The sequence below is a fragment of the Pleurodeles waltl genome, chromosome 3_1, assembly GCF_031143425.1.
Source record: "Pleurodeles waltl isolate 20211129_DDA chromosome 3_1, aPleWal1.hap1.20221129, whole genome shotgun sequence".
NCBI classification, from domain to species: Eukaryota; Metazoa; Chordata; class Amphibia; order Caudata; family Salamandridae; genus Pleurodeles; species Pleurodeles waltl.
This window is the reverse complement of record NC_090440.1, coordinates 1,376,416,394-1,376,442,903: the sequence shown is the minus strand read 5'-3', so window position 1 is coordinate 1,376,442,903 and position 26,510 is coordinate 1,376,416,394. Positions and strand designations below refer to the sequence as shown.

Here is a 26,510-nt window from a genome sequence, read left to right as displayed (position 1 = left end):
ATTATCCAACATGGTTATTGCATAGAATTTCTACAATTCCCTCCAAACATACCACCAAAAGCACAAAATTTGACAACACACCATTCCAATCTCCTGGAGATAGAAGTGCAGGCACTATTGCAAAAGAATGCAATCGAATTAGTGCCAAACACACAAATAAACACAGGAGTTTACTCACTGTACTTTCTGATACCAAAGAAGGACAAAACGCTGGGACCAATCCTAGACCTCAGAGTAGTGAACACTTTCATCAAATCAGACCACTTTCACATGGTCACACTACAAGAAGTATTGCCATTGCTAAAACTACACGACTACATGGCAACTTTAGACCTCAAGGATGCTTATTTCCATATACCAATACACCCATCGCACAGGAAATACCTAAGGTTTGTATTCAAGGGAATACATTACCAATTCAAGTTACTGCCTTTCGGATTAACAACCGCACCAAGAGTCTTTACCAAATGTCTAGCGGTAGTCGCTGCACACATAAGAAGGCAGCAAATACATGTGTTCCCATATCTAGACGACTGGCTAATCAAGGCCCATTCGTTAATAGAGTGCTCAAATCACACAAATCATATCATACAAACCCTCTTCAAACTAGGGTTCACCGTCAATTTCACAAAATCCAAAATTCTGCCGCGCAAGGTACAACAATACCTGGGAGCCATAATAGACACATCAAAAGGAGTAGCCACTCCAAGTCCACAAAGAATTCGAAATTTCAACACCATCATACAACGCATGTATCCAACACAAAGGATACAAGCAAAGATGGTACTACAACTCCTAGGCATGATGTCTTCATGCATAGCCATTGTCCCAAACGCAAGACTGCACATGAGGCCCTTACAACAGTGCCTAGCATCACAATGGTCACAAGCACAGGGTCACCTTCTAGATCTGGTGTTAATAGACCGCCAAACTTACCTCTCGCTTCTGTGGTGGAACAACATAAATTTAAACAAAGGGCGGCCTTTCCAAGACCCAGTGCCACAATACGTAATAACAACAGATGCTTCCATGACAGGGTGGGGAGCACACCTCGATCAACACAGCATACAAGGACAATGGAACGTACATCAAACAAAACTGCATATAAATCACCTAGAACTTCTAGCAGTTTTTCAAGCACTAAAAGCTTTCCAACCAATAATAGTTCACAAATACATTCTCGTCAAAACAGACAACATGACAACAATGTATTATCTAAACAAGCAAGGGGGGACGCACTCCACGCAGTTAAGCCTGCTAGCACAAAAGATTTGGCGTTGGGCAATTCACAACCAAATTCGCCTAATAGCACAATTTATACCAGGGATCCAAAATCAACTCGCAGACAATCTCTCTCGAGATCACCAACAGGTCCACGAATGGGAAATTCACCCCCAAATTCTGAACACTTATTTCAAACTCTGGGGAACACCTCAGATAGACTTGTTTGCGACAAAGGAGAACGCAAAATGCCAAAACTTCGCATCCAGATACCCACACAAACAGTCCCAAGGCAATGCCCTATGGATGAACTGGTCAGGGATATTTGCTTACGCTTTTCCTCCTCTCCCTCTCCTTCCTTACCTGGTAAACAAACTCAGTCAAAACAAACTCAAACTCATATTAATAGCACCAACTTGGGCAAGGCAACCCTGGTACACAACGCTGCTAGACCTATCAGTAGTACCCTCCATCAAATTGCCCAACAGGCCAGATCTGTTGACACAGCACAACCAAAAGATCAGACACCCAGATCCAGCATCGCTGAATCTAGCAATCTGGCTCCTGAAATCCTAGAATTCGGGCACTTACAACTTACCCAAGAATGTATGGAAGTCATAAAACAAGCCAGAAGGCCATCCACCAGGCACTGCTATGCAAGTAAATGGAAGAGGTTTGTTTGCTACTGCCATATTAATCAAATACAACCATTACACACAACTCCAGAACATGTAGTGGGTTACTTGCTTCACTTACAAAAATCTAACCTGGCTTTCTCTTCCATTAAAATACACCTTGCAGCAATATCTGCATACCTGCAGACTAACTATTCAACTTCCCTATATAAGATACCAGTCATTAAAGCATTCATGGAGGGCCTTAGGAGAATTATACCACCAAGAACACCACCTGTTCCTTCATGGAACCTAAATGTTGTCCTAACTAGACTTATGGGTCCACCTTTTGAACCCATGCACTCCTGCGAAATACAGTTCCTAACCTGGAAGGTGGCATTTCTCATCGCCATTACTTCCCTAAGAAGAGTACGCGAGATTCAGGCGTTTACAATACAGGAACCTTTTATACAACTACACAAGAATAAGGTCGTCCTAAGGACCAATCCTAAATTTTTGCCAAAGGTTATTTCACCGTTCCATCTAAATCAAACAGTGGAACTTCCAGTGTTCTTTCCACAGCCAGATACCGTAGCTGAAAGGGCACTACATACATTAGATGTCAAAAGATCATTGATGTATTACATTGACAGAACAAAAAACATCAGAAAGACTAAACAACTATTTATTGCATTTCAAAAACCTCATGCAGGAAACCCAATATCAAAACAAGGTATAGCCAGATGGATAGTTAAATGCATCCAAATCTGCTACCTTAAAGCTAAACGACAGCTGCCCATTACACCAAGGGCACACTCAACCAGAAAGAAAGGTGCTACCATGGCCTTTCTAGGAAACATCCCAATGCAAGAAATATGTAAGGCAGCCACATGGTCTACGCCTCACACATTCACCAAGCACTACTGTGTAGACGTGTTATCCGCACAACAAGCCACAGTAGGTCAAGCCGTATTAAGAACATTATTTCAGACTACTTCCACTCCTACAGGCTGATCCACCGCTTTTGGGGAGATAACTGCTTACTAGTCTATGCAAAACATGCGTATCTACAGCGACAGATGCCATCGAACTGAAAATGTCACTTACCCAGTGTACATCTGTTCGTGGCATCAGTCGCAGTAGATTCGCATGTGCCCACCCGCCTCCCCGGGAGCCTGTAGCAGTTTGGAAGTTACCTTCAACTATTTATATATGTATCATCTCAACCTTAAATAGGTGCATACTTAGTCACTCCATTGCATGGGCACTATTACTACAATTCAACTCCTACCTCACCCTCTGCGGGGAAAAACAATCGAAGATGGAGTCGACGCCCATGCGCAATGGAGACAAAAGGAGGAGTCACTCGGTCCCGTGACTCGAAAGACTTCTTCGAAGAAAAACAACTTGTAACACTCCGGCCCAACACCAGATGGCGAGCTATTGCAAAACATGCGAATCTACTGCGACTGATGCCACGAACAGATGTACACTGGGTAAGTGACATTTTCATTCTGGTGGATACTCTGTCTAACTGTACAGTCCTCACTGCCCTCCCACCTCGCTAATCTGTAATCTACCATCTGGAGAGGAACCAAATAAGAGATCCGCACCCTGGTACTGCCAATTGTTTTGTGTTCCGGGTCCAAGGGCTTGAAAGATTCAAGCAAGAAACTGACATTGGCGAGCAGGGGTGGCGCTTATTTATATGTGACTACTTTATGTCAGTTCAGGGGTGGAACAAAGTGGCATATGGGTGGGGACTACTACAAAACCTCTGGATCCAGTCTTTACCCTAAAGGATATTCTAAAGGTGAGAATATGACCTTGGGTAGGGTATCTACTTGAGTATCCTCTTAAAAGAGTGTTACTGAAGGTAATTATCTTGTTCGTTTTGCTGAAGGTAATTTACCCAGCGTGATAATTTCACTTCTGTCAAGGACAATAAAATACATTTTAATAACATGGTCTACGGACCCCTCAGGCATTGAGGTAAGTTTTGAGTATGACAGTATTTTCGTTATTATGTCAGGCCCTTTGTTGCACCATGTGTATAGCTCTAGTCAGTGTGTGAGCTACACCTGAATGGCAGGTTTCCCCATGCAAATTTACCCTGGCATTCCATGGAGAACTGTTTTTTATTTGCCCAATTAGAAAGGGCAGTCCTCACTCTGCAAACCCTGTTTCCTCTAAGTATTTTTCCCGAGTGCTGCAACAGTATACTCATGTGCACACGTTTGTTGGTTGTGTTTGAAATCTAGAGCAGTGGTGAGTCAGTATGCTGGGAATTGTGGTTACTGATATTCCACAGCTGAGGGGTATTAGCAGTGGAAAAAGATGGATGGGTGTCCTAGTCATGAGGTTTCAGAAACCCAGCCAAGATTATTATTATTATGTGAAGGGATGCTAACAGGTCTACGTTTAATATGAATTCTAAACCTATATAATGGGTACACTTCATTTACATTTCTAGTTCAAATTGCTTTTGTGTTCAAAGCAGATGTTACACTCACTTTTACAGAACACTTTAAATGTGTACAACATTTTTCCCTGATAGCTCTTGTGGGTGGGCATTTTCTTAACTAAATTGGTATTTTATACATTATACTCTCCAAGCGTAGTGACAGCCATCAATCAAGGCTGGCTCCAGAATTAGGTAGAGGGACAGCAATTCAAACGCAGTATACAGTATAACCAGTAATTGCACTAAATAAACTCAACATCCAGTCAGAGCTATTTGTAGCCTGATGCAGAGGAAAGTGCTATGGAAATAAACCCCTAAATTACACTCTGTGACACATAATCTCCCTCAAATGAATGTCCTTTTATTCCATTGCACGTGCAAAATGATAACAAAAAGTTGTTCACCATGTACCGCTTTCTTTATTATGCTGTGGAATAGCACTAGAACCTTGACTTTATATAAGCACAGAGAAGGATTTGGAGCAGAACCCTGTGCAAAAAGTGCAGTGCAGCATTTTTAGAGTTACGTTGCTGTGTTTAATGTCTGCTTTCAGTTTAAAAGCAATTTAAAGGTACATTTATAGCTCGTAAGTGAGCAAGAAAACAAGCTCCCACACATCTCTGTGCACCTTTGTTAAAGTGCCCACTGCTCAGGCTATTTTTTATGGACAACTCTTTTGCCGTTAGTTTTCCCTGTGCTGGACCAGTTGTAGTGCTTTTGCACTGATCCACTGAATTCGAAAAATTACATTGCGAATAACTGAATTGTGCGTATATCTCTGAGTTAATCATACACCTAATGACTGTGATATACATGAGTTAAAGGCCTTCGATCTCTTTGTAGAGAACTTGGCTGCATTTTAACCTTTCTCATCTCCTTTAGACAGATATAATTCCACATTCTATGCCCTGCTAAGTGCTTACTATACTGCTAAGAACCTCTCATCTTTAAAAGAGCTAGTTCTGAATTTGGACAGTTACTGAAACTTGTCTTACCAATTTTACTACAGATGCCTCTAATGAGATTACACCGGTTTTTGAAGTGTGTCGTCAAGAAAAAAAAGGTGATGGCCTTCTTTTTTTTATTGAAAAACACGTGGAAATGTATAAATGCCTCCTTTGGCTGTATTCCTGCTTTAGAAACAATGACTAATTTAAAGACACCACAGGTTGCTTTTTGTCATGCATCTTAGTTTCTCATCCCCCGTCTGTGGATGCTGAAGCATTCGATCAGCTAGCTCTTACTTAATACAAGGAGGTTCCTATTTCCATAAATTCCATAATACCCCTATTAAAATACCTGAACATTCAGTTTAATCATACCTGTACCCCTTTCGCAACAACATATTTTGACATATTTGTCCTGTTTGAGCTCTTTTCCTACCCACTCATGTTCTTTGCCACTCTCTAGATATTGTTTCTTCAAACTCCTTAAATTGTCAGTCTTACCACCACTATCCTTTTTTGTGAACTGATCACTTTTGGGTGCCTTTCACCTGCCATTTTTCCAAACCTTCGAAGAGCGAATATATAGCTTTCTTTGCCATCAAATGGTGAAACTGGAGAACGGCTTCTGGTGAAGCCGTATCTAACACTATTTCCGCCTTTCATATTTTCAAAGTCAGTTCACTTTCCACCTTGGTGGTGGAACAGAGTTATATTTTTTGCTCTCCTCTTTTGATTGTTAGCCCCTTTAAAATATTTTCCAAGAAAAAGGCATTATTCTCAAACAGTTGAAACGTGCAAGAACTAAACTCTCAAGCTATCTCTACATGCTATTGAGTGTTGCAAACCCTGCAAATTCTGAATGCATTTGCAGTTGCTCTGCTGGATTACTACAACATATTTTTTTTATTCAGAAGCTTCCTTTATCCAATATTATGCTGCCAGACTAACACGTTGCCTGCACTGATTGAGCCATAATATCCCTATCCTAGGGTCCTTTTGCTGGCTACTAGTAAATGAGTAGATTTTATTCAATTCTTTATGTGTAGTGTGTACAGGAGTATAACACAAGGCAGTATACATTCCCGAGCGATCTCCTCTTTACTCCAGGTTTAGAATCTACTCGTCTGCCCGTTTGTCGCGATCAGTGAATCAGTTTTTCTTTGAGGTTGCTACATTTTGCCTAAAATACCTTAAGTCTGTAAATTTATTTTGGCAACAGCTGCATCCAGGTGTGATTTGTTGTTTCTATAATTATGCGCTAAACCATGTCTGTTAAAATTTAGGAAGTAAGTGAAGACCCAGCTGTTACCTTGCCTATATGGGAATTAACATTTTCTTTTTCTGGTTTTACTGACTGTACTTGTCTTGAGCTCTATTTCATTAGTGTTAAGGTACCCTAACTAGGTTGTATGTTGTGCTTTTTAAATATCAAATACAAATGCAAGGACATGTGTACTATTAGTCTTTTGCTAACCTTCTCAAACATGGGTATTTCATACGAAGTACTTATGATGTAAAAGAAAAAGGGGGATAAATAATGCGCTTAAGTAGTCTTGTCGTCTGCTTTGAGCAGAGAAACATAACTGGGTGTTACAATTCCTCAGGTTTTCAAGTGCAGGGCAGGAAAACCCCTTTCATGTAAATAGAAGACTTAGAGGCTACATCAGTTGCCCCTTTTGAGGTCACCTACATAGAAGCTGCCCTAAGCCTGAAAGCGACAGGTCATAATGCCTTTAATGCAACCTGAACACTCGGTTTTAGGTAAAGGCTAATACCAGTTAATAAAGGAAGATATGTTTTGCTTTTTTGTGTGTGTTCTCAAACTCTTTGTGAGCAGCACGAAGAGTTTTCCCCACCTTTATCTCCCTCCTTTTTCTTAGGTACTGAACCTTTTTCCCCAGTCCCTTTGGGATGTATGTTTGAACTGGCAGAAGTTTTCTGTAGGTTCATCAGCCCATTAATATCTGGTGCCTAGATCGCATTCTTCATCAAATGCGGAGTGTTTGGTGTAGTTTGCACCCTTGCTACTCTAGCCATTTAAAATCAGTGCGGAGAAAAGACACAAGCTTCAAAGCTTTCTCCTCAGGTGGTATTGTACATAAGATTCGAATGCCAGTATCTAAAAAAAGTAAAGTCATCATACACTGCCATTCTGGTTGCATGCCAACATGTGGTTCAGAAACTTTGGTAGATTAAGTAGTTCCGGAAATGTCCTGGACTTGGACTACTATTCAATCTTTGAATGGAACCAGATCTGGTCTGTCAGCTTCTCTACTGGCACTAATTGACCTCACCTAGATTGAGAGTGTTTTGACATTGCATAACAGGGCTCAACTAGCAGTGGAAGTGGAAGAACTGGATTTGCTCTCCTTTTATGTCAATCATGTCTGAAATTAAACATACTCAAGGGACTTTTTGAGGCTGGTGGCACAAACCCTTTTGTCTTTGCCTTTTGATCCTCCTTTGTTCTTTTAGACACCATGATGACAAATGTGTTCCCAATACACTGTAATATGGGGCACTTTATTACTCGCCTACAGTTTTCAGTGCACTTGGTGATATATATCCTTTGGGGGGATGGGCCCGACATCTCTTATTCTGGTTACAGGATTTTTGAGAATTTTGCATCCTGAACCACATATTTCGACTACAAAGAGAACGGTGTCTTTTTTTGAGGGAGTAAGCCTTTCTTGGAGTATGTGGCAGTACAGAACAGAACACTATCTTGTTGTACAAATCCTCACGCTGTCCCAAGTTAGTTTTTTTCTCATTCTGTTGTTTTCATCAGTCCCAGCTTTTAATCTACAAATTATTATAATTATAACTGTTGTAACCTGATCCGGATATGTTATTTCTCAGTTATCAGCCCTTTAGGCTTTTTCATCCTTACCTCATATTTTTCTCTTTGCTTTTATTACCAGCTACTCAGTATGGAAAGATCATGGGCAGCATCGCATAATGGATTTAATTCTGCTTGTTTTGTAAATATAAAATGTACTAACCTGAAACACCTCACCATAGTTATTCTTTAATCTTTCTGTGCCTGCTGAATGTCTTTAAAGAGTCAGTGAAACGGGTTAATGGCTTGTGAAGTACTGGATTGTGAGGTCCATAACAAGATATTCCACACAACCCCAATCTTCAGGGCGTTTGTGTCACTTTTCTACAACCTAAATAAAGAACGTATTGAATCAGCTGCAGCAGATTTGGATCCTTTTTATTCACAAATTAAAATTATCCAGAGTCAACAGTTCTATCACCAATGTTGGGACTCACAAGGGATTGAGCTGGATAATGTTGTGGAGGGGATACAGAGAGGAATCTTTGATTGCAGGGATCAGTATTCTTTATGTGACTTATTGTAAACTTTCTCTGCAGAGGAAACCTCGACTGTTACTTAATCCACCTCCCACTTCACCTACGATCAGCACCCCAGAACCAGATACTAGCACGGTACCTCAGGATGCAGCAACAATCCCAAGCTCTGCAATGCAGGCGCCAACAGGTAAGGAAAATAAAACTAAAATGGTATGTGAAAGGAAAGGGGACCACATACTTAGCAATGACTAGCTGCTCAGGGAAATCCTGAAGAATTAGAACCCTGCTACAGTGAGGGAAAACAAGCTCTAATATACAGCAATGCAGGGAAAGAACAGATACAAATTTTACACTGCTCTGTACATTGTATGAGAATGCTGACAGAATGCCAAAATGTCGTAAATCTGATTAGACAAAGTCCCCCCACACCAATCCAGTAGCCGCCCAAGAAGCTGTCTGCAGAAAACCTTTCGGAAATTATTGATTAAGCTAATTGGTCGGTAGTTAGAGAGAATCCTGGGATCCCTCTTTTTGAAAATGGGTACAATCTCTGCCCCCTTCCAAAGATATTTGAATCGCCCCTTTCATCGAGATGGTGTTTGAAACAACATTAATGTAGGGTACCCAAACTGCAATATCCGGTTTAAAAACATGTGAAGGAATCTTGTCAAGTCCCGGTGCTTTTCCAAGCTTAAATGAAGCCACAGCCTGCTCAGTTTCCTCCAAGGAGAAAATTACTAGGGGAGGATTACAATCTGATCCGACAGATAGGTGTAGTCCCCAAGCACAAAGGCCTCCTCAATGACATTGGCTACAGAATACAGTCTCCCAAAATGCGCAGCGTATCCTCTCAGACCTGCAAGTAGGATTCAGGCATAAGACTAGCGCCATTGACCAGACTTTCTGCTTTCTCCTTGTTAAATGGAAGACCGTGGACCTGGTCAAGAGTGAACTCTTTGTGGCATTTATCGACCTACGTGGCGCATTTGACATGGTACCCAGAGGAAAGTTATGAGAGGTACTCTGTGGGATGGGAAGCCCCCTAAACCTCTTGCACCTAATTCGACTACTTCATGAGGGTAACTACACCAAAGTTAGGTATGACACAAATGGAGAATTAACTGAGGCTCGTCTGGTAGAGTAAGGCGTGTGCCAAAGCTGTGCCCTCGCCACAACCCTCTTACTTTTATACACAAACAACTGCATTTCCTATCTTCTAAATTGTGTTAACAATTGCCCTACCCTGGTTTGGGAAACAATCTTGATGCTCCGTTTTGCGGACAACACTTTTTTGCTATACAAAACTGGAGGGACCTGCAAAACCTGATTGAGTTTTGTGGAGAATACTGCCTTGAAAGCAACACTCCTAAAACCAAATATATGACCTACTCTAAGAGAGGCAGGACGAGAGGGGTCATTAAGGTGGGAACTGAAATATTAGAAAGAGTTAGGGAGATTGATTATCTGGGCATTAGTCTAGCTGAAACCGGATCCTGGGATCCTCAGAGCCTAAAGAGCACTGCAGTAGTTAAGCATAGAGCTGTGGCCATATATAAATTTCCCAAAAGCCAATTGAACCCCCATACTTCCAGCTGTTAAAATTTACAGGGCCCAGGCCAGGGGGGGCAACACTTTATAGTGCAGAACTATGGGGCCCCTGTAACCTTAACTAACTATGTGTAGCAGAAAACAATTTTCTCCGAGCCCTTGTCGGACTGGGCAAGGAGTCGCCACTCATTCTGCTGCACTTCGACCTTGGCATCTTGGACATAGCAATGCTGGCAGCGCTAAGACACCTGCTTTATTGGATTCATATCTGGAGTACCCATGAATAGTCCTACTTTAAGGAGGGCTTGCAGGATGTTATGAACGTCAACACAGCAAAATAAAATAGCTGGAATCCTTTAAAAGTGCCTATATTGAGCTGAGCCTGGAAAAATTCAGCAAAGAGCCTTGTTCCATTTGCCCAGGCTATGCACTAACAGACAAAAAAATGGTTCAGGAAAAAGCTATCAGTTTCAGGGAGTACCTAGCCTCCACAAGTAGCTTAACAAGTGCTTTCCTGCTCCACAAATCTGTAAGCAAAGCTGAGGGGTTCCTGGATTTTTTTCAACCAGTACACGCACATTTGGTGTACCTCCAGTTTAGGTGTGGGACACTTCAGTAGCAGCTTTCACCACCCACTGGGGGAAGATGAATGAAAGGTTTGACTATGGTTTCCACTGTGAAAACACAATGGAAACTGATGAGCATTTGCTGTTCATCTCTCTTCTTTATTGTAAACCTAGAATCAAATTGATAGTTCCTCTGTGTAGATCCCTCACTCTTCTTGAACAAAGAGAAGCCTATAGAATGTGAATGTTACATTTTCTTGATCATGGTGGTGGCTGTGTCGAAGTTTTTGTACATTGCATGATCTCTGAGGCAAAAATTATTAGGTGTTGCATGAAGCCAAGCCCCATAGTGACCATTTGATAACCACTTGATGAATTGTCACACTAAAACCTTTTTAATGGTATTTATTATGTCTGTTTTAATTTTGTAAATTTCTGTGTTTTTGATGTTTTTAAACTTTCTGATTAATATGGATGAAATTAATGTTTTGAACTGTCAATAAACAACGATGATGAATAGACAAACTCCAATCACCAAATCATGTTTCTTAAAATTATGCAGTTTCTGGTGAAATACTAGACATGCCCAAATTTCAGTAAAGCACTTTTGAGCGGTAGAGAGCAAGAGGACGTTGGCAGCAGACAGGAACGGCTAATTTCCAGTTCTCAGACATTGGAAGTTGCCAAAATGGCACCCATATGGCTGACATATAAATACAGTCTATGTCCTGCTTTAGGCCCTCATTACGACTTCGGCGGTCTTGCAAGAAGACCGCCGAAGCCGCGGGTGCCGCAATACCGCCAGTTCTGGCGGTATTGTTGGCTCCATATTTTGACATTTCCACTGGCCCAGCGGAAGTCACATTAACATTGCAGCCGGCTCATAATAGAGCCGGCGACAATGTTGATGTGCAGCGGGTGCAGCAGCACCTGTCGTACATTTCACTGCCCGAAATTCGGGCAGTGAAATGCGCGACGGGCTGTGCCTGGGGGCCCCTGCACTGCCCATGCCAAGTGCAGGAGCACCCTGAGTCCCACTTACCGCCAGCCTTTCCATGGCGGTGTTTACCACTTGCAACGCTGCCCTGGGGATTATGACCGCCTGGCGGTCAAGTGGAGGGGCTGGCGGGATGGCCGTGGCTAATGCGCCACGGTCATAATTCACTGGCGGAACACCGCCAGCCTGTTGGGCGGTGTTACTGTCAGTGTACCGCCGGCCGCCAGGGTCGTAATGACCCCCTTAGTCACCTAAAATGATGGTGGCAGCGTAACAAGTTCTGGGAATCATTAATCTTGCCAGATATTTTTTCTGTGTAAAAGAAGAGTTCAGTCAACTCACAGTACTCGTTATGCTTTAGTGTGAACCCAAGATGCTTGCCCAGACATTCTATATGTGTGTATGTGCAGTGATGTGCACAAAGGCTATGTCTGCAAGACAGCCTGAATATTACATTTGAAAGAGAATCCCTCTAAACCGGTTCCAAAGCTTTATTCTATTATTCCACTGTGTAGAAAACAAGTGTACATTGAAGGACCAAACAACTCTATTTTGTTCCTGTTACTGTTCCAAGTTAATCTTGACAAAGGAAGTGCTCTGCAGAATACTGGAAGAGCTACTATGTGACAAGGGTAGGTGACTGTATTATTGGCCGCATCTTAGAGATGCTGGAACGTCCTGGAGATGCCGAGGGTCTTCCTAGAGCCTATAAGCCTGCCTGCCTACTCAGGGAACGAAGGAGAGTGCCTGGCCGTGGGGAGACTGTCCAGCAGGAGAAGCCCAATCTGTGCCCTTCATGAGGAATACCTAGAAGAAGGTGACTACCTGTGAAAGAGCAGCCAGAAGCCGACCTGTATGCTGAGGGATCTCCCTGAGTGATTCCTATTGTGAACTTGACAAAGACATTGAACTGATAGCCACAGTATCTCATCTGGCACGCTTGCCTTCTGCCCAAATGACAGGTGCTGTCACTGCCATATGTTGGTGATGCCACATAAAAGGAGCTGTTGTCACCTCCAAGCCGAAATCTTTAATCCGGTCTGGATTCTGCTACTCCTGATGACGAGCACCAGCTTCACACCCAGACCAGAGATTGCAACTGGCAAAAACAGGCGACCATCTGCCACTGGCCAAGAACATTCCAGTCACCAATGACAACTGATTGATGTGCAAGTATGATACCCACCCAGCTGTCCCTAGTGGGACTACTGCTGCAGTCCCACTCCATCGAAGGCACTGCTGCAGGAATAGGTTAGTAGAACACTCCCACCAGTCCCACAAAGTCCCTGCTCCACTGAGCGGATAAAGTGATCCTTAGCCGTGAGAAGTCTGAAAACCTGACTGCACAAAAGCACATCTTTAGAAGAACACTAAGCTTCAGCCCATTTTACTTCTTTTTGGCAAGACCTGTTGAACCGATCTGCATATTAACCAGTGGGTAATCCATAGTGAACTGTACCTGTGCCTTATCAATACTTATGCCAGTATTCCATACGAGTCAGTCACAGTAGACATTAAAGAGAACTAGAACGGAGCAACTATAGATGGGTTTAGCACTTCACTTAGAAACATAGAGGAGTTTGTAAACCTTTAATCGTTTCAGATAAACTATGTAGTATTTCGTTTTGCTGTGAGATTAAAGTACATTATTTTTACTAAGATAAACATTTAAAAGAGCCATCAATGTTGTGTCTGGTTGAGGCCTAAGCTGCTGCCCTCCCGCAGAAGCCTTTGACTTTTGACTACGCTTCCTCGCTACCCTGAGAGTCAAGTGTGGAAAAGGTGTACTTGGTCCAGTTTGCACAGTTCTAGTGGACAGACCCAAAAACACCAGTGGAAAGTGTCTTGAACCTCATGATTGTGGCCCAGCAAGGAGCCCCTGTCTGCCTTGTACCTCCCTCTGCCCTCTGAAAAGGATTTTGACACTAATGGAATCTATTCTGTGCACAGTAGCTAACATAATGTATTCATACATGACAGTGGGCCGATTGCATTCCATTCTCTGTGTGCTTACTGGTGAACTTTGTGTGAAATAGCAAATGATTTGTATGTTTTCTTTGTAAAGCAGAAAAGTCTGTTTATTTAGACATTCTTATGTAAATGTGTTGGACTTTGCACCCTCCACCCTGGCCGTGTATTAGCCCTGCGGTCCCCATTCCCCTGTGCCTAATACTAATGCAGTGCCCCAGGGCCCCCATCACCTGGGACATTGGCGTTCCCTGCTTGGGAAAGTGCAGGAAGAAAATAGAAACTTTATACCCTGCCCACACTTTCCCGGGCAGGGGACACAACTTTGAAACCCTCCCTCCCCAGGCAGGAACAGAGCACCCAACTCTACTGCACATATGACATTGGACATCATACTTTCCATTAAAAAAACATAGCCATGCACTGCTAATTACCTCATGTGCCAGCCCTCTATGAGCCATACTGTGGCCTCAGGGACCCCATCCCCCAGGGCCAGATCAGTGAGGGTGTCCCAGGTATGTGTGTGTGTATATATATGTTCGGTGGCATGTGTAGCTGCAGATACACATGCTGTGCACATCCCGCCATCTGGTGTTGGGCTCGGAGTGTTACAAGTTGTTTTTCTTCGAAGAAGTCTTTTCGAGTCACGAGTCATGGTCGGTTCCCATGCGCAAAGGAGCCGAAATGGGAGGACTCCCTCGATCTTGTGACTCGAAAAGACTTCTTCGAAGAAAAACAACTTGAAACACTCCGAGCCCAACACCAGATGGCGGGATGTGCACAGCATGTGAATCTGCAGCGACTAATGCCACGAACAGATGTACACTGGGTAAGTGACATTTTCCATATATATATATATATATATATATATATATATATATATATATATATATATATATATATATATTTATATAAATGTGTGTTCGATGGCATGTGTAGCTGCAGATACACATGCTGTGCACATCCCGCCATCCAGTGTTGGGCTCGGAGTGTTACAAGTTGTTTTTCTTCGAAGAAGTCTTTTCGAGTCACGAGATCGAGGGACTCTTCCCATTTCGGCTCCATTGCGCATGGGCGTCGACTCCATCTTAGATTGGTTTTTTTTCCGCCATCGGGTTCGGACGTGTTCCTTTTCGCTCCGTGTTTCGGGTCGGAAAGTTAGTTAGAATCTCGGAAAAATCATCGGTATTGTTTGCGTTCAGTATCGGGTTAGTTATAACAGATCGACACCGACTTTTGATGAGCTCCGGTGGCCCTTTGGGGTTTTTTCCATCCCCCCGTCGGGGCCTGGTCGGCCCGGCCACGTGTTTCTTCAAGGCTGATGGAAAGGACCCCATTCCGCTTCTGCCCAAAATGTCATAACAAGTATTCATATACAGATCAGCATCTGGTCTGTAACTTGTGTCTGTCTCCAGAGCACAAGGAGGATACCTGTGAAGCCTGTCGAGCGTTTCGGTCGAGAAAGACATTAAGAGACCAAAGAGCAAGAAGACTGCAGATGGCGTCGGCGCCGACAGGACAAGGGCGTTTCCACGAGGAAGAAGAAAGCTTCTCCATCCATGAATCGGACTCGGACGAGCTTGATCCCGAAGAAACGACGAAAACCGTGAGTAAGACGTCGAAACATAAAACTCACGAGAAGACAACAAAAGCCCAGGGGACGCCACCGCCAACAGGCCATGGCTCAACCCGAAAAATAGGTGACCGATCATCGGCACCGAAAAAGGGCATGCATGTGGCGAAGTCATCCGACTCCGGTCGAGATACCGCCACACAGCAATCTCGGGCCCGAGACAGCAGCTCCGAACAGATTCGGCACCGAGACAGTGGCACCGAAATGGTTCGGCACCGAGACACCACGACGCCGAAAATAAAGAAGGTTGCCTCGGAGCCCAAAAAGGCGACCGAAAAGATTTCGATTCCGAAACATCCAGCCTCGGAACCGAAAACAGGTTCCTACACAGAGGAACAGGGATTGTCCTCCCAGATGCAAGGACATAAGTTCGGAGAGGAACTTCAATCTGTTGAGCCAGACTACACTCAAAGAAGGCTCCACATTCAAAAAGACACAGGGAAGATAAGCACTCTTCCCCCAATTAAGATGAAAAGAAGACTTGCCTTTCAAGAAAAGGACAAGCAGCCACAGGCAAAGGTGGCAAGACAAACAACTCCACCACCATCTCCACCACCATCCATGCACACATCACCGGTAGCCACTCCACCACTAATGCAATCCCCGACTCATACTGCAATGAGTCAAGATGATCCTGATGCATGGGACCTCTATGATGCTGCTGTATCAGATAACAGCCCAGTCTGTTACCCTACAAGGCCGTCGCCACCTGAAGACAGTACATCCTACACGCAGGTGGTCTCAAGGGCAGCTGCGTTTCATAACGTCACCTTGCATTCAGAACCAATTGAGGATGACTTTTTATTTAATACACTCTCCTCCACTCATAGCCAATACCAAAGCTTACCTATGCTCCCAGGAATGCTAAAACATTCAAAACAAATATTTCATGATCCTGTTAAAGGCAGAGCCATAACTCCAAGGGTGGAAAAAAAGTACAAGCCACCACCAACAGACCCTGTTTATATTACGCAGCAATTAACAACTGATTCTGTGGTTGTTGGGGCAGCTCGCAAGAGAGCAAACTCTCATACCTCGGGAGATGCACCACCTCCAGACCAGGAGAGTCGCAAATACGATGCTGCGGGTAAAAGAGTTGCAGCACAAGCAGCAAACCAATGGCGTATTGCCAATTCACAAGCACTTTTGGCAAGATACGATAGAGCTCATTGGGGCAAAATGCAGCATTTCATAGAACACTTACCCAAAGAGTTCCAGAAAAGGGCACAACAAGTGGTAGAAGAAGGACTAAGTATCTCCAATAATCAGATACGGTCATCAATGGACGCAGCAGATACAGCTGCAAGGACAGTAAATACTGCAATAACAATAAGGAGACACGCATGGTTGCATACGTCAGGATTCAAGCCGGAAATACAACAAGCCGTGCTGAATATGCCCTTTAATGAACAGCAGTTGTTTGGGCCGGAAGTCGACACTGCTATTGAAAAACTCAAAAAAGATACTGATACCGCAAAAGCCATGGGCGCACTCTACTCCCCACAAAGCAGAGGCACATTTCGCAAGACACCATTTAGGGGAGGGTTTCGAGGTCAACCTACAGAGGCCACAACCTCACAAGCAAGGCCCACTTATCAAAGCCAATACCAGCAGGGAAGTTTTCGGGGGCAATATAGAGGGGCACAATTCCCAAAAAATAGAGCGAAGTGCCAAAGCCCCAAAACCCCTCAAAACAAACAGTGACTTCCAAGTCACACATCCCCAACACATAACACCTGTGGGGGGAGACTAAGACAATTTTACAAACATTGGGAGGAGATAACAACAGACACTTGGGTACTGGCAATTATCCAGCATGGTTATTGCATAGAATTTCTCAAATTCCCTCCAAACGTACCACCGAAAACACACAATATGTCAAAACAACATATAGATCTTCTAGGACTAGAAGTTCAGGCATTACTACTAAAAGAAGCAATAGAATTAGTACCAGACGACCAGAAAGGAACAGGAGCTTACTCTCTGTACTTTCTCATAACCAAAAAAGACAGGACTCTGAGACCTATATTAGATCTCCGAACATTAAATACCTACATCAAATCAGATCACTTTCACATGGTGACATTACAAGACGTAATCCCACTACTCAAACAACAAGACTACATGACAACACTAGACCTAAAGGATGCATATTTTCATATACCGATACATCCTTCACACAGAAAGTACTTAAGGTTTGTATTCCAAGGGATACATTACCAATTCAAGGTGTTGCCATTCGGAATAACAACTGCGCCAAGAGTTTTTACAAAGTGCCTAGCAGTCGTAGCTGCACATATCAGAAGGCAGCAAATACATGTGTTCCCGTACCTAGACGATTGGTTAATCAAAACCAACATGCTAGAAAGGTGTTCACAACACACAAAGTATGTCATAGAAACCCTCCACAAACTAGGTTTCACAATCAACTACACAAAGTCACACCTTCTGCCGTGTCAAACACAGCAATACTTAGGGGCGACAATCAACACAGCAAAAGGGATTGCCACTCCAAGTCCACAAAGAGTTCAGGCATTTCACAATGTAATACAGGCCATGTATCCAAATAAAAAAATACAAGTCAAAATGGTGATAAAACTCTTAGGCATGATGTCCTCATGCATAGCCATTGTCCCAAACGCAAGGTTGCACATGCGGCCCTTACAACAGTGCCTAGCATCACAGTGGTCACAGGCACAGGGTCAAATTTTAGATCTGGTGTTGGTAGACCGCCAAACATACACCTCGCTTCAATGGTGGAACAGTATAAATTTAAACCAAGGGCGGCCTTTCCGAGACCCAGTGCCACAATATGTAATAACAACAGATGCCTCCATGATAGGGTGGGGAGCACACCTCAATCAATACAGCATCCAAGGACAATGGGACACTCACCAAAAACAGTTTCACATAAATCACTTAGAACTATTGGCAGTATTTCTAGCGCTGAAAGCATTTCAACCCATAATAAGCTACCAACACATTCTTGTCAAAACAGACAACATGACAACGATGTATTACCTAAACAAACAGGGAGGCACACACTCAACACAGTTGTGTCTCCTGGCACAGAAAATATGGCATTGGGCGATTCACAACCACATTCGCCTAATAGCACAATTTATTCCAGGAATTCAGAACCAGCTAGCGGACAATCTTTCGCGGGATCACCAACAGATCCACGAATGGGAGATTCACCCCCAAATACTGAATACTTACTTCCAGAGTTGGGGAACACCACAAATAGATCTATTTGCAACAAAGGAAAACGCAAAATGCCAAAACTTCGCATCCAGGTACCCACAAGATCAGTCTCAGGGCAATGCGTTATGGATGAGTTGGTCAGGGATATTTGCTTACGCTTTTCCCCCTCTCCCACTCCTTCCATATCTAGTAAACAAGCTGAGTCAAAACAAACTCAAACTCATACTAATAGCACCAACATGGGCAAGGCAACCTTGGTACACAACACTACTAGACCTCTCAGTAGTGCCTCATGTCAAACTACCAAACATACCAGATCTGTTAACGCAACACAAACAACAGATCAGACACCCAAATCCAGCATCGCTGAATCTAGCAATCTGGCTCCTGAAGTCCTAGAGTTCGGACATTTAGACCTTACACAGGAACGTATGGAGGTCATAAAACAAGCTAGGAAACCTACCACTAGGCATTGCTATGCAAATAAGTGGAAAAGATTTGTTTATTACTGCCATAATAATCAAATTCAACCCTTACACGCATCTGCCAAAGACATCGTAGGATACTTACTACATTTGCAAAAATCAAAGCTAGCTTTTTCTTCCATTAAAATACATCTTACAGCAATTTCAGCTTACCTGCAAATTACGCACTCAACTTCTCTATTTAGAATACCAGTCATAAAAGCATTTATGGAAGGTCTAAAGAGAATTATACCACCAAGAACACCACCAGTTCCTTCATGGAACCTCAACATTGTCTTAACACGACTCATGGGTCCACCTTTTGAGCCCATGCACTCTTGTGAAATGCAATACTTAACATGGAAAGTTGCATTTTTAATTGTCATCACATCTTTAAGAAGAGTAAGTGAGATTCAAGCATTTACCATACAAGAACCATTTATTCAGATACACAAGCATAAAGTAGTTCTACGAACAAATCCTAAATTTTTACCAAAATTCAAATCACCGTTCCACTTAAATCAAACAGTAGAATTACCAGTGTTCTTCCCACAGCCAGACTCTGTAGCTGAAAGAGCACAACATACATTAGACATCAAAAGAGCGTTAATGTACTACATTGACAGAACAAAACTAATTCGCAAAACAAAACAATTATTTATTGCTTTCCAAAAACCTCATACAGGAAATCCAATTTCTAAGCAAGGCATTGCTAGATGGATAGTTAAGTGCATTCAAACCTGTTATCTTAAAGCAAAAAGAGAACTGCCTATTACACCAAAGGCACACTCAACTAGAAAGAAAGGTGCTACCATGGCCTTTCTAGGAAATATTCCAATGACAGAAATATGTTAGGCAGCTACATGGTCTACGCCTCATACATTTACCAAACACTACTGTGTAGACGTGCTAACAACACAGCAAGCCACAGTAGGCCAAGCAGTACTACGAACATTGTTTCAGACAACTTCAACTCCTACAGGCTGAACCACCGCTTTTGGGGAGATAACTGCTTATTAGTCGATGCACAGCATGTGTATCTGCAGCTACACATGCCACCGAACGGAAAATGTCACTTACCCAGTGTACATCTGTTCGTGGCATTAGTCGCTGCAGATTCACATGCGCCCACCCGCCTCCCCGGGAGCCTGTAGCCGTTTAGAAGTTGATCTTGAACATCTGTATATTTGTAAATATATATATTACTTTAAACTACATTATGTACATACGTATTCACTCCATTGCATGGGCACTATTACTAGCATATACAATTCCTACCTCACCCTCTGTGGGGGAAAACAATCTAAGATGAAGTCGACGCCCATGCGCAATGGAGCCGAAATGTGAGGAGTCCCTCGATCTCGTGACTCGAAAAGACTTCTTCGAAGAAAAACAACTTGTAACACTCCGAGCCCAACACCAGATGGTGACTTTGTCACTATCTAGCTCGGCGAGGATAGCACTGTGCTAATCCTATGCTTAAAGACTTTGCTAGATAAGCAGACATTTGAGGTGAGCAAATCTAGAGTGTCGCTGGTGTTGCAGGGTGCTCCTTACTAGAGCAGCTCTCCACCTAAAATTGGGAACTTCCCAGAGTTCTCCTTTGTTTTTTGCATATATATATATATGTATATATATATATATATATATATGTTTGATGGCATGTGTAGCTGCAGATACACATCCTGTGCATATACTTCTGCCATCTAGTGTTGGGCTCGGAGTGTTACAAGTTGTTTTTCTTTGAAGAAGTGTTTTCGAGTCACGGGATTGAGTGACTCCTCCTCTTTGGCTCCATTGCGCATGGGCATCGACTCCATGTTAGATTGTTTTCCCGCAGAGGGTAAGGTAAGAGTGATAGATTATAAAGAAAAGAGATGTCCATGCTAATGAAATGTTTAATATATATATATCTACATATGTACAAAAGTTGTTAACTTAAATGACTACAGGCTGCTAGGGAGGTGGGAGGGTGCATGTGAATCTGCAGCGAAACATGCCATGAACAGATGTACCCTTGTAAAGTGACATTTTCCGTTCGATGGCATGTGTAGCTGCAGATACACATGTTGTGCAAAGACTACAAAGCAGTTAGTCCTCCCATAAAAGCTGTGGTTAACCTGTAAGAGTTGAAGTTGTTTGAAATAATGTTCTGAGTACAGCTTGACCTACTGTGGCTTGCTGTGTTGCTAAAACATCTACACAATAGTGTTTAGTAAATGTGTGTGGTGTTGACCAACTAGCTGCTTTACATATTTCAGCCATTGGTATGTTTCCTAAAAAAGCCTTTGTAGCAACTTTCTTCCTTGTGGAATGTGCTTTGGGAATAACTAAGAGTTGTCTTTTGGCTTTCATGTAGCATGTTTGGATGCATCTTGCTATCCATCTTGCTAATCCTAGTTTTGAAATGGGATTACCAGTATGAGGTTTGTGAAAGGCTACAAACAGCTGTTTAGTTTTTCTGAATGGTTTTCTTCTATCTATATAGTACATTAGTGCTCTTTTAATATCTATCGTATGTAGATCTCCTTCTGCCACGGAATCTGACTGTGGGAAGAAGACTGGCAGTTCCACTGTTTGATTGATATGAAAAGGTGATACTACTTCTGGAAGAAATCTGGGGTTAGTTCGAAGTACGACTTTATGTTTTCTGAACCATTCAGCACCAGTGCAGAGAAGTGAGGGATTCCTGTAGCAACATTTTACGACAGCTTCCTGTAAACAGATGAAATCTGTGCAGCCATGAAGCTCTTACTGATCATTCCACATTGGAAAAATGCCTTATTGATCCCAGCCATCCATAGCAGTTACCCTAAGTGCCCTATAGCTAGTCATTCAGTTGTACTCTGAATTCTTGCTGGAAAAAAGAGATTGCACTTTTCCAAGCACGAGTGAAAGCCCATAAAATCTTACACACAAATAATCCAGCTTGCATCCTAGACAATGGAACATAAACTGTTGAGTTTCCCAAGCAATCCACCTAGAACCTGGGGGCCTGGATTACATGTACATGATCCTGATTATCTAAACTGCTTTATGTACAGTGCTCAGCACCAACTCCAGTCAGTACCATGTCACATATGAGTTACATGTCTCATACCATGCCCTCAAATGGTTCAGACCCTTCTAGTGAGACAACAGCCAAAAATTGCCTAGGAAAAAATATGTCAACGTCCTGCTGTATCACATGTGAAGTCCATTAAAGCACTCCCCTCACCTCCTCAATGTCACTGTCATCACTTTCACCGAACTCCTCAAATCCTACAATCCAGACGTACATGCTTAGACCAAAGACTCGCAAATATATCTACTTTATGTATCATGGGAAATGAGAAACAATTCAACAATCTATCCAGTGGTTGCGAGTTCCTTGACAGGCCAATATACTGTGAACTGGTCATAGGCCCACCTTGCTTGATGTAAAAGATGGACATGAAAGCCAAGATACTAATTCTAGGTGTGATGAATCCTTGGCCTCGAGGTCTCCATAGATAATTGGTACAATCATCTTTCTGTCAGCTGCATATTCGCAGATATCCCTGTCATCTTTCCTACCAAAAAGTACTCCCAGTGTTGGAGCACAGTCATCTCATGCATAGTCTCTGGTCGAACCTCCCTGTAGGCTGCTAGTCTACATGCCAAATGAAAAACCTGCTAACAGCTCAAAATCCTGGAGTGTTCAGAGAAAGTATGTTCTATTCTCTCAAATCCCAAGATAATGGCCTTCACTGGCTGTCTTCGAAGGTCAGACTTTTCCCAGGGTTCCTTATTCACTTGCAGATATCTAAGAGGTCCTGCACTCATATACCTTGAGAAAATGCTACTTGAATTGATAGCAAGATTAAGCGAGGAAAGTAGGGATTTTAGGTAAATTACATTTGGGACTCAGAAAAAGAGGGGAATGTTTACATCGTATCAACAAAAAACAAAGTTGCTACAAAGAAATCAGTTCATGTGGGGGTCAAGGATATATTCACTGTGTTTTTTTCCAGTGGACAGGTCCAAGCTATGGGTTATCATAATTTCAAAGGGGGTACCGAAGTCTCTTATAGTATTGTTTTGCAGCATGAATTTGTTAGCTCAAATCAGATAAGGTTGAAGAGGAAAACCGTCTGACCCGCTGCAGTATTTTAAAGGCATGAAACGGATGTGTTCTTGCTCTTTACGCATTTTCTCTTTTCACAAATGGTTTAGAAAAATCGTTTTTAAACATTCAATATGATCTTCCAAAAATATAAACAACTTACTTGCATGCAGATGAATGTTTATTAATCCTCCCCCGAAGAGTAAATGGCCTGCAAAATCAGTCGATTGGTCTGTAGAGTTTGTGAATGAGTTGGGACACAAAGCAAATGTAGAAAAGTAAAAAAAAAAAAAAAAAGAATTGCAACGAGGCAATGAAATACAAAGAAAAATGTTTGCATAAATAAATGTAAACTAAACAAGCATTGGCAAAGCCAGTAAGTCCATCCTACGCAAAATCTATTTACTTGTTATTAAGCCAGGTTGCTATGCCGCATAGCTGAAAGAAGGGAAAAAAAACGCTATGTTGTGATAACCACTAGTCGCATAATGAGGGTTTTTTGTTTTAGTCACATAATGAGGGTTTTTTTTTTACTTTTACTTTCGGACACACTGCACAGCAGCAGCTCTCCTGTACAACTTAGCTGACAAAATCAAATAATAAAGGTATTTGTCTTCGTCCATTTTTTTTTACCATGTTGTCCAACAGTGCTGTGGCATCAGAAATGAGATGCATCAGAAAAGCTGTGTGCAATGTAAGTCTTAGTGATGGAGCAGCATAGAGTGTCGAACTTTAGAAATGAGGCACATCAGAAGAGCTCTTTGTCGACCTTTGTGCTGGCTAGCACACAGTGCTACAGGTATGAAAGGAGTTACATCGACAGAGCTGTGTGTAGCACTTTCTGTTACTAATGCACCTCATTCTGACATGCACCACTTTCAATAGTGCATGTCAGAATAGTTAATTAGCATACATCAGTTATTTAGGGGTCTTGGTGTTGAAATAGCTGAGAGTACTGCACATCATTAATTATATGCTTCAGAAGAGCTCAGAAATGTGTATAGGCAGAACTGTGTGTGTCTTAGTGGCAGAATAGCAGCAGGTAAGGAACGTTAGGATTGAGGTCCTATGGCAAAGCCTTTTGTAGGTTTAAGTACAAGAATGCCTTGGAACATAAGTGCTGTACATAACGCATGAGGTTAATTTGTAGAGCTGCATGAAAGTCTGAGAGCAGGAACAGAAGATGAGCGGCACTTCAGACATGAGATACATCAACAGAACTGGGTGAGAGTCTCAACTCTGGAACAGAAGACAGGAAGCACATCACACAAGGTGCATCGGTGGAGCTGTGTGAGTCTCTGCTGGAAAAGACGAGCCTCACATCACAGATGAGGTGCACACGACTGAGCCGTGTGAGAGTCTCTGCACTGAAACAGAAGATGATGGCACATTACACATGTAGTGTATCACCAGAGCTGTGTGAAGGTCCCAGCGGTGGAACGGAAGATGTGCTGCACTTTACAATAAGGTGCATCGGCAGAGCTTTGTGAGAGACTCAGCTCTGGAACAGAAAATGTGGGGCACATCATCCATCAGCAGAAATGTGTGAGAGTCTCAGTGCTGGAACAGAAGATGTGCTGCACATCACACGTGCGTTGTGTCAGCAGAACTGTATGAGAGTCTCAGCTCTGGAACAGAAGATGAATGACACATCACACATGATGTGTGTCAGCGGAGCTCTGTGAGAGTCTCAGTGCTGGAATAGAAGATGAGCAACACATCACACATGAAGTGCATTGGTGAAGTTGTGTGAGAGCCCCAGTGCTGCAACAGGAGGTGTGCTGCACATCACACATGAGCTAAATCAGTGAAGCTGTGTGAGAGCTTCAGCTCTGAAACAGAGTTTGAGTGGCACATCACGCAAGAGGTGCATCAGCGGAGCTTTGTGTGAGTCTCAGCGCTGAAACAGAAGATGAGAGCCACATTACACATGAGGTGCATTGGTGGAGCTGTGAAAGAGAAGCTTGCAGCGGCGGCTCCTCTGTTAAGGCAGAGGAGCGTCACTCCACTGCTTGTGGGATGAAGAACAAATACAATGATAATAAAGGAACAGGGGGCTGAAGGAGGAGTGGTGTGTGCCCCATAAGTGCGCATGTCTTTTTTCCGGCCATGTTGAGCTGGCCAAACAGACGTGCACACTTTGCATTTCTCCACCTGGCTGTATTGCACAACTGGGAGAAGAAAGTGCACAGGGCCCCACTACCTGTGTGAGCGCCAAATGAGGCTGCTCACACCAGTCACGACGCTGCAGTCATTCTATTGACAGTAGCATGGTGATTTGCTGAGGGGAGTGTGGGAAGAGGACAAGGCTGCTCGCGACAGAGCTGAAGCTGTCTCCCGACTAACCAGGTAAATGTTTTTTTTTTTGCTTTGTTTTTTCATTCCCCACCACACCCGTTTAGTGGAAGCCACCACTGGTAGCTCACCTGCAGACCTTTACATCGTGCACTTTGTGTCTGTGTGTTAAAGCGTTTGAACTTGAATTTCTGTATCTTAGAGGTATCTGATCCATGCCTGGATCCAGGATTCTGAATCTCCCAGGGTGGTGAGGAGGCATGTGTGAACCATAAATATGGCATGGTAAATTAGACACAGACATTATTTGTCCAATTTTGTTTTTTCTAAGAAGAAAAAGGGGCATTTTTTTGTTAATATTTAGTGTAATTGATAGATCTGCCAGACATAGTCCATTGCCAGAGCAAAATATGAGAGCAGGCGGACTGTGCACAGGGCATGTGTGCATGTATGATTGTAGAGGCTCAGAAAGCAATCTTGATGCACAACAGTGAGGATTGGCTAGCCATCTAATAAATAAGAAACATATAGTGCCCCATAAATTGGTCACAAGAACAGAATTCCAAGTGTCAAAAAATATCTAGGGGCATATTTATACTCCGTTTGCGCCAAATTTGCGTCGTTTTTTTCGATGGAAATTCGACGCAAAACTAACTCCATATTTATACTTTGGCGTTAGACGCGTCTAGTGCCAAAGTTCATGGAGTTAGCGTCATTTGTTTGCGTGAACACCTTCCTTGCGTTAATGATATGCAAGGTAGGCGTTCCCGTCTTAAAAAATGACTCCGATGCATATGCGTCGTATTTATACTCCCGGGCAAAAATGACGCCCGGGAGTGGGCGGGTCTAAAAAACCCGCATTAGCGCCGGATTTTAGCGCCTGGGTCAGGGCAGGCGTTAAGGGACCTGTGGGCTCAGAATGAGCCCAGAGGTGCCCTCCCCTGCCCCCAGGGACACCCCCTGCCACCCTTGCCCACCCCAGGAGGACACCCAAGGATGGAGGGACCCACCCCAGGGACATTAAGGTAAGTCCAGGTAAGTTTTTTTTTTTCTTCTTTTTTTTGTGGCATAGGGGGGCCTGATTTGTGCCCCCCTACATGCCACTATGCCCAATGATCATGCCCAGGGGACAGTAGTCCCCTGGGCATGGCCATTGGGCAAGGGGGCATGACTCCTGTCTTTGCTAA

General features: G+C 43.1%; 1 protein-coding gene across 3 annotated transcripts in view; it reads left to right on the top strand.

Moving 5' to 3' along the window:
* The window catches only part of SCMH1 (Scm polycomb group protein homolog 1), a 400,787-nt gene that overhangs the window by 222,575 nt on the left and 151,702 nt on the right, over nucleotides 1-26,510 (top strand). For all 3 annotated transcript variants that reach the window (XM_069224887.1, XM_069224886.1, XM_069224888.1), the window contains one exon: nucleotides 8,625-8,751. In XM_069224887.1, coding sequence (XP_069080988.1) covers nucleotides 8,625-8,751 — 127 coding nt within the window. The remainder of the gene's footprint in view (nucleotides 1-8,624; nucleotides 8,752-26,510) is intronic.